The 16236-nt window shown below is 44.9% G+C and overlaps 1 protein-coding gene across 1 annotated transcript in view; it reads left to right on the forward strand.

Moving 5' to 3' along the window:
• LOC138284669 (uncharacterized) overlaps positions 1-16236 on the forward strand; it is a 538877-nt gene that overhangs the window by 155762 nt on the left and 366879 nt on the right. The window contains exon 4 of the mRNA XM_069223737.1: positions 2221-2331. Coding sequence (XP_069079838.1) covers positions 2221-2331 — 111 coding nt within the window. The remainder of the gene's footprint in view (positions 1-2220; positions 2332-16236) is intronic.

The following is a 16236-nucleotide window of genomic DNA, read 5'->3' on the forward strand; positions in this document are numbered from 1 at the left end:
TCCCAGTTTGGGTAGCCTAATATTGATTGGTAGGAGGATATTAGAGCACGGGTCCGGATGGATTTCACCAGATTGTGGGGGGTGGGTTGTCCCATATCCATTGGATGAGTCTGAGAGCCATCAGTATTTGAGGGGGGATCATGACTTGTCTCAGTCCCTAGATGGAATTTCTCTGGGCCTAGAAGTTGGTCAATGTTTTTAGGTTGGTTCTGCGATCTGAACTAAATGGGCTGTAACTGCCGATTATGTTATCTTTGGAGTGGGTCTGGTTGTCACTTTGTCAAGAGGGTCTCACTTGCATTGCCGTTTCTCTTCAGTCTTTAAGGAACTGTTTTGTGTAATTCGTCCAGATCCTAGAATTCTCTTGTTAGTCCTTCCTTGTTATGATCATGGTTGCTGGATCTAGTAGTACATATGTTATATCCTTGTCAATAATTTTTTTTACATAAATTGCAGCAGACTTCTCTTCTGACAAAGAGGATTTTATGACAATTGTAGGAGACAGAACCATGTTTCTGTAATGTGTGGATTATTTAGCAAGCATGTTGATGTCTCAGTAGACACGCAAGTATTGTAGAGGGTGGTGGATTGGATTGTTGCCTCTGGCGCCTCCTGTGGCCGACTGAAACTCCAGCGAGGGCCGAAGTCTATTGTTAGTAGTTTTGCGAACCAGAGGGTTAGGAAGTTGATCATACTGGAAATAGGTGTGACAACAAGGAACCATCTTCTTGTGACTTCAGTCAGTAGTGTAACTGCATCTGACTAAAATTGCCCAGACAAGCACCATATGGTAGAAGATTGCCACAGGGTATGGGCATTGTGGGCAGCTTGGGGCAACCCCAGGGAGCATGCGATGTATACATGAGGGGGTGAGATACACTTAATTCAACTATTTACATCAGACACAAGGATTTCTGGACATTTTGCTGACCTATTCCAATGCGAGTGACCATTGTCTGTCCATAAAATTGTGTCCAGTGGAAAGGGCCCATGTGTTCTTTAGGGCAGGGAACCTCGTAATGTGGGAGTCTAGGAGCACCTAATAGGTCACTGTGATTTCCTTTCTGTCATCCCCCTTACTAACCAATATTTGGAGGGGTGGAGACGTTTCTAGATCCATTTGGCTCCTTCCCCACAGAGCCCTGATCGTGGTCACCAATGTATTATTTGTCATGAACTACAGGAGCAGCAGTTTCTAACGCTCCCGGAGCTCCTGATAAGTATTAGAGGGAGAGAGGCATAGGTGGAAAGCGGGAAACTCAGGTTTATGTAATAATTGATGGCTGAACCATCTACTCTTTTATCATGGGAGTGTGTGGTGGTGAGTACCTATTTAACACCAGGAAGAGAAGAATAACAGAAAACATTTAGGTGTGGATTTCTTAAAAAATTCATTTTCAAAATGAGGGGTGTGATTGGAGCGATGCATAACAGATGCGTGTGAGTTCAGTTGTGCCAGTTGGTTTGGTTTTCCCATCAAATTTGCCCTGGCATTTACTCCTATCAGTTTCCTAGAAAGAGGCTTAATTGGGACAAGAGGGGACATCACAGTCATGACAAATGACAATTAGAGAGTGAGTTCAAACTTAGAAAGATAGGAAAGGTCTTCAAATCTTAAACAATAGTCTGGATATATTTAGCAAGGTGTTATGGCTGCAACAGGGGCATTGACCAGTACAAGCGGGCTTGTCTTTGGCTCATCTTCCGCCTTCTGGCAACGCGCAGGTATGTGGTCTGAAATACTGAAATACCATAAGGAAGGTGGGAGTTGTTAACAGGCACTGCCAGCAGAGATTGCTGGGCAACTACACACCAAGCACTGTCCTGAAAACAGGTAAAAATGTTGGACAAAGGGCAAGAAAAAGAGGACTAATTGAAGCCTAGAAGCACCTTTGGAGAAAAGTGTACTTCCACACTACTTTCGCTTCTGAGAAATTAAATAAAAGAATAGTGTTAACAAAGTCAGAGTAAGAACATTTAATTTATTATCAGTTTGGACCCTAGTATTTTTTGCTTTCCGGATTCTTTAGTTTGTTAATTATATTATTGCACTCCTAATCAACTCGTATTCGCTTTTAAAAATGTTTGCATGTGCGCACAGTTATTAAAAATGTTATATTTGTGTTATCAACTGTGTACATTGTCTTCCTTAGAAAGTATTAATAATCAAAATGGCAATAAACACACCAACTGTTGCATTCTCTATGGTTTTATTCACAGAAAAAGACGACTCTTTACACGTACTAATTGGAGCAGTTGTTGGAACTATAGCTTTATGCATTTTAATTGTGATAGGCTCTCTTTGCTTACACAAGAGGTGGCTAAAGATCGGTAAGCATTCATTTCCAGAACTATTATTGTAACTTTTTTGGTATGTTTGTGTCGGTTTCCGTATTTTGTAAAATTATGTATCATAGTTGACTTAATCCTCTTTTATCTCTAACCTTTGTTTTTTTCACTGAATATAGATAATGTGTGAAGTTTATAGTTAGGTGAAAATTTCAGTGCCAACATAACTTTTTAATCTAGAACATACACTGAAATAGTTATTAAAGATAACTGATGAATACCTCAAGCCCTAACTATAACTAAAAATGGCGAATTTCAATGTTTTTTTCAGTTTAAAATGTTACATTGGCACTGAAAATTTCGCCTAACTATAATCTCACTTTAACCTTTGTTTTTTAGTGAGTTTTTAGCGCAATATTTTGTTACTATACGTAAAACAAACCGGCTGCTACGAATGACTTTTGGTCGTGCACGTTGGGGAGTTGGCCTGCAATCAAGCCCTGTGCCCAACACCTCACAGGCAAGCAACCTTATGCTGCACATGTCCAATGGTTGTGCACAGCAAGGAGTTGGCCGCAAGCCCTTTGTCCAACCCTCTGCAGGCAGCCAAGCACAAATGGGCCCTGGGGACTCTATCGCCCAGGGCCAAACATAACATTGGTGGCTGTAGGGAAGCCCAAGGGGCCCCAGCCAGCCCCTGCACTTGTCCCGGCATTGGGGGGCCCTCCCCTCCCTGGGACACGGTTAAAGAGCCACTCTAGGGGGACGTGGTCCTAAGGGGCTCAGGGAGGGGCCACACTCCCTATTTTGATTCTTTTTTGGCCCAGGGGGATGAGGTCCCTGGGTCCTCCCAAGGCTGGGGCATCGGAGCCATGCACACCCTCCCTTTTGTAATGGCCTGGGGGATGGAATCACCCGGGCTCCACTAGGGGCTTGAGGAGGGGTGCTATATGCCCCCTCCTCAAATATTAATAATTTAAAAAAAAATCCGACAGGCGTTTTACTGTTTCTTTACAAAAAATATTTTGGCCAACGGGGTCCCTCTGGGACCCCCCCACTGGGTCTGGGGAGGGGCAGGATATCTCTACCCAGATCCCTTGCACATGTTCTTTAATACAACCCCAAGTACTGAAATGGCTGCCAGCAGAATTTTTCATCAAGTTGCTGGCAGCTAATCAAAGCGCTGGCTCCCAAGAGAGTGACCTGGGACAAGGGGAAAAAAGCTCCCTGGGCAAATCAGAATACTCTTTAAAATTGGATTCAAGGGACTCTTGGTTGGATTCAAGAGACTCTTGCGAGAGTCCTTCAAACCCAACCGTCTAGATACACAATATTTTTGGAGCTTAATATCTCCATAACTATTGAATGGATTTATACCAAATCAAACCACTTTCTGGACCAAGATCTAACTTCCTGATAAATTTGTTGTAAGTCAGTTCAGAAGTTTTTGCGGTAGAGCTGTTCTAAAAAGTCTATGGAAAATGTTGGGGATTTTGCATTTTGAGACCCCCTTTTTCTCAGCCCCCACTTGATGAATCACCTCAAAACTCTTCATTCTCAAACTAGACAATAAATATAACGTTTTCAGAAAGTTTTGTGAAGATTTGTTAAACGGCACCAAAGGTACTAGTAAAACAAAGAAGGCTTTTGCTATGAAAACACTGACCTAACTATAGCTACCATGTGGTGGACACCACTGGGTAACCTATATCTATATTTATATTCTCTTAATACAGAGATACTGAATTGAAGTAAAGTGTAATTTATTTATGATCAGTACTAAAGGGAGGGCAAGAATATCACGCATTGACAAAGCCAGTAGGTCTTGACAGTGAAATATTCTGGCTTTGCCAATGTTTCTGTTTGTAGATACCTGGTGTGCATGCTGGTGCATCCATGGCATTCATATTTAAATACATTTGAATGGGTTTGTTAAAATCATACAAAGATGGTAGCCATGGATGTGTGTGGATGCATGGCACCCATCTTTGTAACCTTTGAACAAAACCATTCATTCAAAGATGGCCGTGGTGAACGCGCTCAGATCCGTGGTTACCATTATTTAATAGGTGTGTTCAAACAATGCATACCCCTTTTTTGGCAACCCACATGTGTGCATGCATAAGCTTGCATGGTGGGCACCATCTTAAAACGTGCACCGACAGAATATCAGGTGCAAAAAAAGTGTAAAGGAATGAAGTGGATTGGAGTTAGGGAAGGGGGTGACAAGCGAAAGAGGAGGGGCGCAGCACAGGATGCGGTGGGAACATTGAGGCTGTTTAAAAAAAAACAAGCTAGGAGGCGCAGGGAAGCAACAGAGCAGGTGGGTGGTAGGAGGGAAGGTAAGCAACACAAAGAGCAAGAGAGAAGCATGGTAAAGGAAAGGGCGAGGGAGCACATAGGAGAAAGAGCAAAAAACACATGCACTTTCATAGAGTGCCTAGTCACTTAACTGATGAATATGTCCCCTGGTCCTCCCCCGTCCATCCCCCACCCCATAGCAGAGCACATCGGTTGATGTTTGGAGCAGTTGTACCTTCAGAACCCAGTAAGAACCAAGCAGAAACCAAGAAAGGTGCCAAATTTTTGCAATCTTTTAATGTTTTTTAAAAATAGGAAAAATGTGCTCTGCAAGTGTTGATGCCATTCATACAAAAAAGGTTTCCAGTGCTAAGATCACCAATTCCTGAGCTCTCAGGAACAAGCAGAGTTGTACTATATATGTATTTATGGGGAAAACAAAATTACAGTTTTTGTGATTTTCTTTTTTGTGTGGTTTTTATCTACTTTCAGTTTGACTGATTTCAGGAATGTATAGCTTTCAAGGTATGTTCGAGACTAGATTACATCACAACGTTTTGGTCATTTGTACAACTGAAATTAAAAACTAATGAGCATAAGAACAAAAAAAGGAGTTGTTGACAATTCTTTCATTGGTAGTTTTTTTGCCTCAACGTCCATTATACAAAAGTAATATACTGATACATCTGTAACATTCTTCTAGTTGAGCTTTTGAGCACCCAACAACATGATACCTAGAGCCATCAACTGAGTTGCTGCTTATAATGATGCATGGTCTGTACATAATGAAAAATCAGTTTATATCGTAAAATTTAATGAGTGAAAAACGTGTATGAAGGAAACATTATCCTGGGCACTTTTAAAAAAAAGATGAGTTTAGGAACAGTGGTTATTCATACAACTCTGAATTTGAATAGTATTTTTTTACACACATGCTTAGATTTAAAAGCCAACAATGGAGACAAATTAAATTGATAACACATGTTCTACCACCCAGCGTTTTCACACTTCTCCTGATAAAAATGGTACCCTACTTGTTTGGGTGGGCCTATTGTCCGTGACTGCATAGGCCATAAACATAATGAGGAACTGTCACGATTTTTCGTTCAAATTCACTGATTTTGGCAATGTGAGAGCAGGCTTGGCTGGCTCTTGGGGAAACCCACAAATCTATGACATTTCTAAAAACTAGATACACAGGAGTGTCAAAGGTGGCCTGAGTTGCATGGATTCGACCATTTTTTTAACCAGAATTCTCCACAAATGTCAACCTTTGGTCTGCAATCATGGATTTTCCTCACATTTCTGTGAGAAAAAATTCCAGAATCTGCAGGGATCAACAAAATTACTACCACTGAGCATTCACATACTTCTCTAAATGTAAAGTGGTACCTCACTTCCGGAGTTTCAACCCACACAACAGGAGCTGTTCAGAACTTAGACCATCTGAAGTCAATGTGGTATTAAGAAGGTTTTCACATGGTTACAGCTTTGCCCTGTTCTGATGACGTAAGTTAAGTCCACCCAGACTTAGGAGGTAGGATTTCAATTGGAAGAAGAGAGAAAACTCTGGCTGGAAGTGACAGTCTTACCACGGTTTGTTTGCAGTCACTTACATGTGGGAAACTAACCTTTTTTTGACCCATAAATTGACGTTTGCAGAGCATTCAGAGTAAGTCAACGTGCTGGGGTCCCAAAAAGCCATACCACCCTGGATTCACCTGAGTATCAAGGAGTCTTAAATTGGCTTTATTGTCTGTAATGTTTGCAGGTAACGTGCTGGATGAGAGGATATAAAATAAATGGATCCAAGTGCCTTTGCTTGGATGTGGAAACTGATGAAACCTTCAAAACAAGGTTTAAATGACCTTTAAATGAACAGCTAGGGTGCCCAATTTTCAGGACATCTCGGTGAACACCATAGTATACTAGCACTATACCATTTTCAGGGTTGGCGGATCCTCCTTGGACCTTCCATCACCTGCTGAGTCAGTGGAGCCTGAGGAGTTACAATGACTGGAGGAAGGTGCAGTTTTCAATTATGGACAAGGCTAAAATTCACATTTGTGATTCACACGTGTGAAGGCTGTTTATCACACCTAACTCACCTTCATTCTTTTGCATGTTTCTTGCTCAGTATTTTTTTTTTTTATTGTTATTATTTTATATCTTGGATATTGACACTGGTTGTATTACCAACATCCTGTTTCTTTTGTATCTGGTGAATGAGACCAGTGATTACTTTGCTTCCTTTTCGACGTCGTATAAATTACATTCTTGAGTGATTTATGTCAGAACAGTAGAACATCTATAAAAAGTGGCGCAGCATAATATTGTGTTTTACTTTATCAACTTTTTAGACTCGGATGTGAAAGCACTGTTCAGTGTGTGATATAATACAAAAAGAAGAGGCAAAAGGAAGCTGCATCAGGATTATTATGAATTAGAAGCGGGTAGGTGCTTGTTAGCAGTAGTGTAGCAACAATGCCATGGGCCCTGGTGTAAGCATGAATGGCCCCTTTGGCTGCTGTTGCAGTAGTAAAATACAGCAATTATCAGCTGTGAGGCCCTCAGGACCTTGTTGTAACTGCATCTGCTGCACCGGTGGTAACTATACCTCATCTTGCTAGAAAGAGGCAAACGAGTGTAAAGAAGAATCAAAGCAGACCAAGTAGATGGGGTGCTTATGGGCAAGGTCTGAGAATGCCAGAAAGCAGAAGTGAGTGAAGGGAGAATGAGTAGGGAGTGTCCAAATGAAAGTGGGATGTTTCCCCGGCCTCAGAAAAATGTGGTAAGGTAATACATAGAAAACAAAAAGAGACAAATGAGCATAGTGGAAGCCAGCATAGAGAAGAACTAGATGGGGAAATGGGAGCACCTGTTAAGAAAAAGACTACTGAATAATTAAAAGTAGGCTGCATGGGTGTCTGGAGTTTAAGAAAGAGGAAAGAGCATTAGCATCGGCAGCATCGCACAAGGGTGGAGAATGAATGAAAGCCCAGCCAGCCACTTCCTAATTTTTTTTCCATGCCTCTCTTTCCTTGCATGGAGAGGAAAATAAATGCTTGTGAAGAGAGGGCTTTTGCATCATCCTGCATCAGGTAGCCCCATCATGCACAGAACAGGGCTTATGACAGCTTTAGCAGAGGCATTAAGGCCCCTATTTAAGGAAAATGGTGCACAGCTGCGCTAACGCAGTTGTGCATCATTTTTTTTAACGCTGGCTAACGCCATTCCTTAAAGCCATTCGTGCGCCATATTTATGAAATGACGCAGGATGGCACTAAGGCATTGGTTAGCGTCTAAAAAAAGACGGTAGCCCTTGGGGGGGGAATGGCATTAGGGAGATGACGTTAGGCTGGTTAGCAGCATAATTTCTGCCGCTAATCAGCCCAGCTTCATCTTTTGACGTACAAGCAGCCAAAAACTGACTCCTGTCTAAGTATAGACAGAATTCATGTCCACCACCCCAATGCTCACCACAGGGGACCCCTGGGCAAGCCCAACATACCCAGTCCCAGGCAGGGGGCCCCATGTAAGGGGCCCCTAATGTCACACCACACACATACACAAACACTTATTTGCAACTTACCTGGGATGGGCTCCCTCCTCCTGTAGTGTTCCTGTGGTGTGGGAGGTGGTGTTGCTGGGGCGGGCATCTTTGTGCCTATTCCATGGTGTTTAGCCATGGAAATGGGCCTACCTGCACTCTAATGCCTGGTCTGATCCAGGCGTTAAATAATGGCGCTAAGCGGGGTTAGAACCATTATTTAGGCCCGCATCCCACCTGCGCATCATTTCTGTGTCGGGAGTTAAATATGGCACTGGGAGGGCTAGCGTCATTTTTTAGGACGGGAACGCCTACCTTGCATCTAATTGATGCAAGGTGGTTTCGCGCATGCTATAAATGGCGCTAACTCCAATACTTTGACGCTAGATGGGTCTAGCGTCAAAATATAAATTGGGAGTTATGTTAGCTTCACTTTAGCGCAAAAATAAATGGCGCTAAGGCGACGCTAGGATTCTGTAAATATGGGACTAAATTCCTCACCGCATTTCCTCACCAAGAATGACTCTTTTAGCAGCTAAATGCAGAACAAGGGAGTAGGCAGAAAATTACAATACCCCCACTTCGAACCAAAGCTCTTATAACACCAAGAAAGCAAAGCAAGTCATTGCAACTCTCCCCAAGAGAGCTTCTTTATCTCTTCCATCCAAGCATCTCTCCAGTCATCCTTCCATCCAACCACTGATATCCACCATTTGACCTTTACATTGTCATCCGATCAGTCTTTCATCCATCATTTCGTCTGTCACCATTCTGTCCATCCTGTCATCTGTATACAAACTGATCCACCCATCTTTAAACCTATCAATCCACTCAATCATCCATCCTTTTACTTATCCAGTCCCCCTTTTGCTCCATCTATCAATCCTTACATCCATCCATCCACCCTTCATCCCATCCATCCATTCACCTATCCCTCCATTTACCCTTTCACTCATCCATCCATTTTTTCACTCACTCATTGATCAATTCCCCCTTTCACTCATCCATCCATCCTTTCATCCAGTCATCCATCTACCCTGCCTTTCACTCATCCATCCATTGTTTTAGTCATCCATCTTTACATACATCATTTCACTCATTCACACTTTCACTCCAGCTATCCATCCATCCACGCATCCATCCATTTACCCTTCCACTCATCCATCCATCCTTTCACTCACTCTTCCATCCATCATTCTCTCATCACCCATCGATCTATCCTTTAACATCCTTCCATTCACCCTTTCACTAATCCATCCATCCATCCACCCTCCCTTTCACTCAGTCACCCTCCCAAGTTAATTATGAGCCTTTGTCAGCCAAGCTGCATACAGAAAAGGCCCTTCAATAACCCCATCCCGCTTTTGCATGCTAAAGCAGGGAGCAGGTGTGGGGGGGTCGATGGTTGGGTAGGGGTGTTGACAATGCCTCTGATGGAGAAACTTAAATGTATACTTACCTCCTAGTCCACTAGTGAAATTGTTGTCCGCAGCTGGTTCCTTCATTCTCTTGGGTCTCTACGGCAGCAAAGGAGTCAAAATAAGGAGTACGTCAAAGCAAATGCAGTACTAAACATGTTACTGCAAGGAGAGCAGCCTACTGCACCCCTCCTACAGCCTAGCCCTCTATGATGACCAGCAAATTGTTGCCACTCACTACCCCCTTGTCCTCATCAGCCTGCCCCAACCCCAGCCTTTGAAGTGAATGGAGTTTTGCTAACTTCTCCCAGGACCACTGTTTATGTGCCCCAAAAGCACCCAGATCAATTGCATTCTAATTCAGCACTCCCTCTCATGATGTCACTGCTGTAGCTTGTGCCTGCAGGTCAAGGAAAACCTTGCCTAGCTGGTACCTGCGCAGAACATCTGCAAAGTTCACAAGAGTTCACCCAAGAGATTCTGCACACTGTCTTGGAGTAGTAATTTCTTTTCAGCTGTTCTGTGTTTTTTCCCTGTTCTTGCCTCTTCCCCTGGTGTGGCAGGGCAATGCCCCTTGCCCTGGCTTGGCCTCTTTAGGTGGGCCAAGGAAGGCAGTTCCAGGAGAGGGCCAAAGTGGCCTCTCCATGAGCTGTGTAATTTTAGAGAAAATCTCCTGACCAGAACGGTCACAGCTGCATGCAGTCCAAGAACATACGATGTCAGCTGGCACCAGCACACTTGACTCGGAGGCAATTCAGAGAGGCCATAGGGAATAGCATATGTATTTCCTGAGGAGTCAGGTATTCTCTGTGAAGAATATAATCTTGTATAAAATTAAAACAAGCATTTTGGGAAATTTAAGAGGGTTACTGTACCAATGACCTAGCATTCCCTATAGTTGAAGGCTGTGTGAATATCATCTTCCCAAATGCACTTCAGAGTTTGTAAGGAGACTCCTGCTTGGCTTTGAATCCCTATCTATTTACAGGCAAGATACCAGTATCCTGCCATGGCCTAATGTAAGGAGAGTCTGTAATATGGCATATTCAGGGGGTTTCTGATGAAGAGTTTGCAACGTTTGTTGTATCACAAGACGAATCCTGTCATATGAAAGAAACTCCCCTGTGGAGTCCACAGCGATAAGTCATGGTTGCAAAATGGAAAAAACGGCCAACCTGGAACACATCTCCCACATAGTCAGGCCAGCGGGTTCCCGGTGCTTCAGTTCACTGCCCTGTACTGCCCAGTGAATAGGGTGCAATCCAAAAGTAAGCAGACGGGGGACTGCACCCTGTCTCAGCGGGAAAAGGAACATTTTCGTGGAGGTTGTCCAGAAAGGACCTGAAAATCACTCAGTAGATGAGTGAGTCATTCATTACCTAATTGGGAGAAGTGGATGAATAATAGCATATTGTCCACATATAGGGAAACAACATGTAGTGTTTCTCCCAGCAATATCCCCCAGTGTCTCCCCACAGTACGCAGCTTGATCACCAAGGGCTCAACCATCAGAACAAATAGGAGGAGAGAGAAGAGACAGCCCTGTCTGGTCCATTGGGCTATAGGATATGCCTCGGAAATGAGTCTGACAGTCTTAACCATGGTCGTCGGGGAGGAGTATAGTAATTGGACCCATCGTAGCATTCTAGGGACAATTCCATAGAGCTTCAACATGGACACGCTGAGCTGGGACTATGTACTGATAAATGCCTGACCTAAGTTGATGGAGAAACATGCCGCTTCCGGCTGTGCCCGTGAGCCCTCCCCCATGACCTGATTCAAGCGCCATATGTTGAGGGAGGTGGTACAACGAGGTGCAAATCTGTTTTGATCATGGTGAATGAGGGATGTGAGATGCAGAACAAGGCAGTCAGCCAAGATTTTACTCAGGATCTTATTGACCATTATCCATTCTCAGTACAGATTATAAGAAGTGCAGTCAGTGGAGAAGTGATGATCATCTCAATTGTAGTAGGAGGGAAGGCACTAAGCTGATGGTTTTCGGCAAACAGGGTCTCTAAGCATGGTGGAAGGGCAGCCTCATATGTGGCATAAAACTTCACAGGTAGGTCATCAAACCCAGGTGTTTTAGCATGTGCTAGTGCTCATATTGCCTGACAGATTTCCTGCTGTGTTATAGGGGTTTCCAGCTCCTGTATGTCGCCTGGGATGATGCAATGAAGGGTTAACCCCTGAACACAAAGTGATGGAATTCTGGTCATATCAATGAGGGGCCTGCTGCGTATAATCCCCTGTAATATCTTGCAAATGTGGCATTGATGTCATGTTGTGTAAATACTAATGTCCCAAAAACATTCTTGATCGAGTATATAGAAGAATAGGTATTATGGGGCCAAATTAGTCTCGCCAGTAGTCTACCTGGTTTATGAGCTTTGGCATGGGCTTTGGGCTTGCATCTAGACCTCTCAGCCATTCCATAAGGTCGGCATGTTCATCTCTTGCACAGGCCAGCTGATCAGAGAGGTCGGAGGTGGTACTGAAGTTGTCCTTGAGGACAGCTTCATGTCCGTCGTCAGTGACACATGCATACTGATAGTGGTGTGTAGATGACTACTTTAAATGCTTCCCATTCAATCTCTCTAGTGGAGGCTGTGCCTATTTTATTCTGAAAGTAGTGTACAGTGGGCTTTGTGCAGAGTTTCAGGGAGCAGTTCATCCCCCAGCTGTAGGGGCTGCATCCACCAGGTAGGTACAGTGGAAGGTACTCGTCCCCAAGCAATATTCAAGTGTAGTGTGTAGTGATCTGAAAGGGGTTTGCCACGGTAGCCTATTTGGAGGACTTTGTGTTTGTAAGGAGGCAGTGCAGACCAAATAGTCAAGGCGGACGGGAAGGACGTGGGCAGGTGAGTTGAAGGAGCATTGTTGCAGTTGCCGGTGACGTATCAGTTTGGTTCCATCACTGGGACCTGTCAGTCAGAGCCACCAAGTTGCACATGGCAGGAGTGCCCAAAGGGGGGTGGTTTGACCGGTCAAATATAGGCCCATATTTATACTTTTTGACGCAAATCAGCGCCAGGGCAGATTTGCGTCAAAAAGTTTACCGCCGGCTAACGCCATTCCAACGCGCCAGCCGGGCGCCCTATTTATGGAATGACGTTAGCCGGTGCTGTGGCCTGGTTTGCGTCAAAATAAATTACTCTAACCGGGCAGCGGAGGCGAAGGGAAGACTGGGGGTTGTGCGCAAAAGAATGGTGCAAGTCAGGTTAGAGTAAAAAATATTGGCTCCAACCTGATTTGCGCAATTTTTTGACACACAACCCCCATGGAAATTACTCCTGTCTTAGCAAAGACAGGAGTCATGCCCCCCTGCCCAATGGCCATGTCCAGGGGACTTCTGTCCCCTGGGCATGGCCATTGGGCACAGTGGCATGTAGGGGGGCCCAAGTTAGGCCCCCCTATGCCACTCTAAAAAAAAAATATATATATACTTACCTGCACTTACCTGCACTCACCATGGATGAGTCCCCCATCCATGGGTGTCCTCCAGGGGTGGGCTAGGGTGGCACAGGGTGTCCCTGGGTGCAGGGAAGGGCACCTGTAGACTGCTTCCATGGTCTCCCAACATGGAGAAGAGGCCACAGGTCCCTTAACGCCTGCCCTGACCCAGGTTTTAATTTTTTAAGTAAATCCTGATTTACGTCATTTTCCGGCTCGGCCTACCAGCCGTGCGCCATTTTTGCCTGGTTGGATAAATATGGCGCATGGGTGTTTAAGTCATTTTTTGGATAGGAACGCCTACCTTGCATGTCATTAACACAAGGCAGTTTCACGCATCCAGAAAATGACGCACACTGAGAAATGTTGACATTAGCGGGGTCTAACGTCAAAGTATAAATATGGACTTTGTTTTGTGCCAAATTTGTGTAAAAAAAATGATGCAAATCCGGCGCAAGCAGAGTATAAATATGCCCCATAGTGTCCAGGACAGTGTTGAAATCCCCTCCCACAATCCAGTCAAGGTCAACCCAAGGTACTAGTTGAGTGGAAAGAGATGTTCATTACCATGTTCGGCTCTAGATGGCTTGCCTGTGGTTTAGGAATCAATTTATGTCCCCAGCAAGACCCAGTGTGAATTGGCCTTTGGGATCAACTTAGGAAAGGAGTACCGGTTTGAATCCAAATGGTGTTGCCTGTGCAAATGAGGGGTATGTGGTGCTAATGATTTGTCCACACCATCTACACCCGAGAGCTAGGACCTCCATATTATTTTAAAGTGTTTTTTCAAGGAAGGCTATATTAACCCATTGTCAGACCAGGTGTGCTCGAATTTGATAGTGCTTTTTGACACTGCCCATTCCAAGTGCATTCCATGTTATGAGAGTGCAAATACTCCAGGTCTCCTTAATGGCCATAACAGGCAGACGTGCAGGAGGCTCGGTGAGCCAGACCACATGTGCCCAACCAGTGTAGGAAACAGGAAATTCCGAAAAGGGACCATGAAAGTAAGGTAAGTGAACCCCTTCCTGCTAAGCCCCACCCCTATTGAAACAACATCATGGCCAGTGACAAAACAGGCATCCAGCCAAACTACAAACAGGGGAAAATACAACCAAGAAGCTACAAAGCAAATAGAAGGTGATAAAGGAAATCCTCTCAGCTGCTGGGAGGCGGGCATCAACAGAAAGATGAATCAGCCAGAGAACAGGCAGCTTCTTCCATGTATTCAGCTGAGCTTAATACTGAGGCACTTCAAAGTCAAGGATTGGGTCTCTCCAAGAGCTCCATGGTCCAGAAGTGAGAGATTGCATTTTCTGAACAGGCCTATCCTTACAATTAGGTATGCAGGGTGAGGGGAGAGTCTGAGTATTATCATATGTAGAGCAGGGATTGTAGCCACTACATCAAGTTATCTGCAGTATGTGGGGTAACCCCAGGGGCTCTGAATGAACTCACTGTAGAGGACGTGGTCACCAAATCTTCACCAGACTATGAGTCAGGAGCCGATTTCCTAACAGTGCGAAGTGCGGCAGCCGTTTCTGTGGCGGCATGGTGTTGCGCCTGTGCTTGGGCATGTAAGGAAAAGTTATTCACTGGGTGACTGGACCACAGCCAGGACCCCTTGCTGTGCCTCCATTGTCAACACCTACCAGCATCTGTATCTTGGCTAGACGGAAGACCCTTGGGTCATGTATCTCATCCATCCAGTCCAGGGAGTCATTGGCATCTGTGAAGAAGAGAGTTTGTTCATCAGCGATAAAATATGCTCTAATGATCCCCACTTGCCTGACAGTTAAGGGCAGGTCTCAGAGTCTCCTCTTTACCACCAGAGAGGAGGCCCAATGTTGCTGAACTGCCAAAGACTTCACTCATTTGTACTTGATCAACTATACTTTCCACTCCCTGCATATACTGCACTACACAAAATACAACATCATCAATTACATCATCATACATCCATTAATTCAGCATCATACACTTAAATATGAGAATCCAGTATCCACCATTTAACAAAAAATGCTAAAAGATGCTTGTGGTATTAACACTATGTATAACCAAACAACAACCACTATGGCCCTCATTATGATATTGGTGGTAAAAACTGCCTACTGCCGTGGCGACGGCTGCCAAAAGACTGTTGCGGCGGCTACCAGCCGTCCACTGTATTATGACCACAGCCGGATTTCTGCCAGAAGAATGGTGGAAATCCGGCTGTGGCCATGCCGGCAGATGGTGGTAAGGTGGCGGTGCTGCCACCAGCAGCGCCACGACAGTAGACTGCCGCCAGCTGTATTATGACCCATAATATGGCCTGGCGGTGTTCTGCTGGCGGACGCTGCTGCTGGCAGCAGCGCACTGTCCTGTCTCCTGCCGAGGACCCCCTGAACACAGGTAAGTGGGTGCTCTGACAGGTGGAGGGGTGTTGTGTGTGTGTGGGGGTGAATGTTTGTGCATGCGTGTATGCAGGTGTGTGTTTCGTGTTGAATGTGTGTGCATGTATGGAGGTGTGAGTGCGTGTATGTTGTGTTCTGTGAATGCGTGTCTGCGTGTATGTATGAAAGTGTGTGGATGTGTGTGTGAATGGATGTATGCATGCGTGGATGCACGTGGGAATGGGTGTGTGTGTGCGCGTGTGTGAATGGGACATTTATATAGGGGGGTTTGGAGAGGGAAGGGGTGTGGGGGTATCTGGAGAGGGGTGTGTGGGTGGGGAAGACCTCTATCAGTGACAGGGAAGGGATTCCCTGTCACTGATAGTGCCTACCGCCATGGTTTTCGTGGCAGTAAGGAAATCACGGAACCCATGGCGGTAGGCAGGGTCATTATCCCGCAGGAGGTACAGTGGCGGCCGCCGGGCTGGAGAGTGATATCTCCAGCCTGACGGCTGTTACCGCCATGGTGGTCGGTGTGTACATGTCATAATATGGTGTAAAGTACCGCCAGCCTGTTGGCAGTACTTTCCACCATATTACCGCTGACTGCCAGGGTCATAATGAGGGCCAATATGTCCATATAAAAACCAGTATACAGTCTCACATCCCTAATACCTCAGCCAAATTCACATGCCCAAACACATACTAACTTACATTTACCATCAGACGTCCTCACACCTTCCATGGTGGGTGCCCACACACCGATCATCATAAACCCACACAAACAACATCATATAACAACACACTGACCATTGTTCACTGATAGACCCACAATATAGCAATGCAC

This window comes from Pleurodeles waltl, chromosome 3_1 (genome assembly GCF_031143425.1).
Source record: "Pleurodeles waltl isolate 20211129_DDA chromosome 3_1, aPleWal1.hap1.20221129, whole genome shotgun sequence".
NCBI classification, from domain to species: Eukaryota; Metazoa; Chordata; class Amphibia; order Caudata; family Salamandridae; genus Pleurodeles; species Pleurodeles waltl.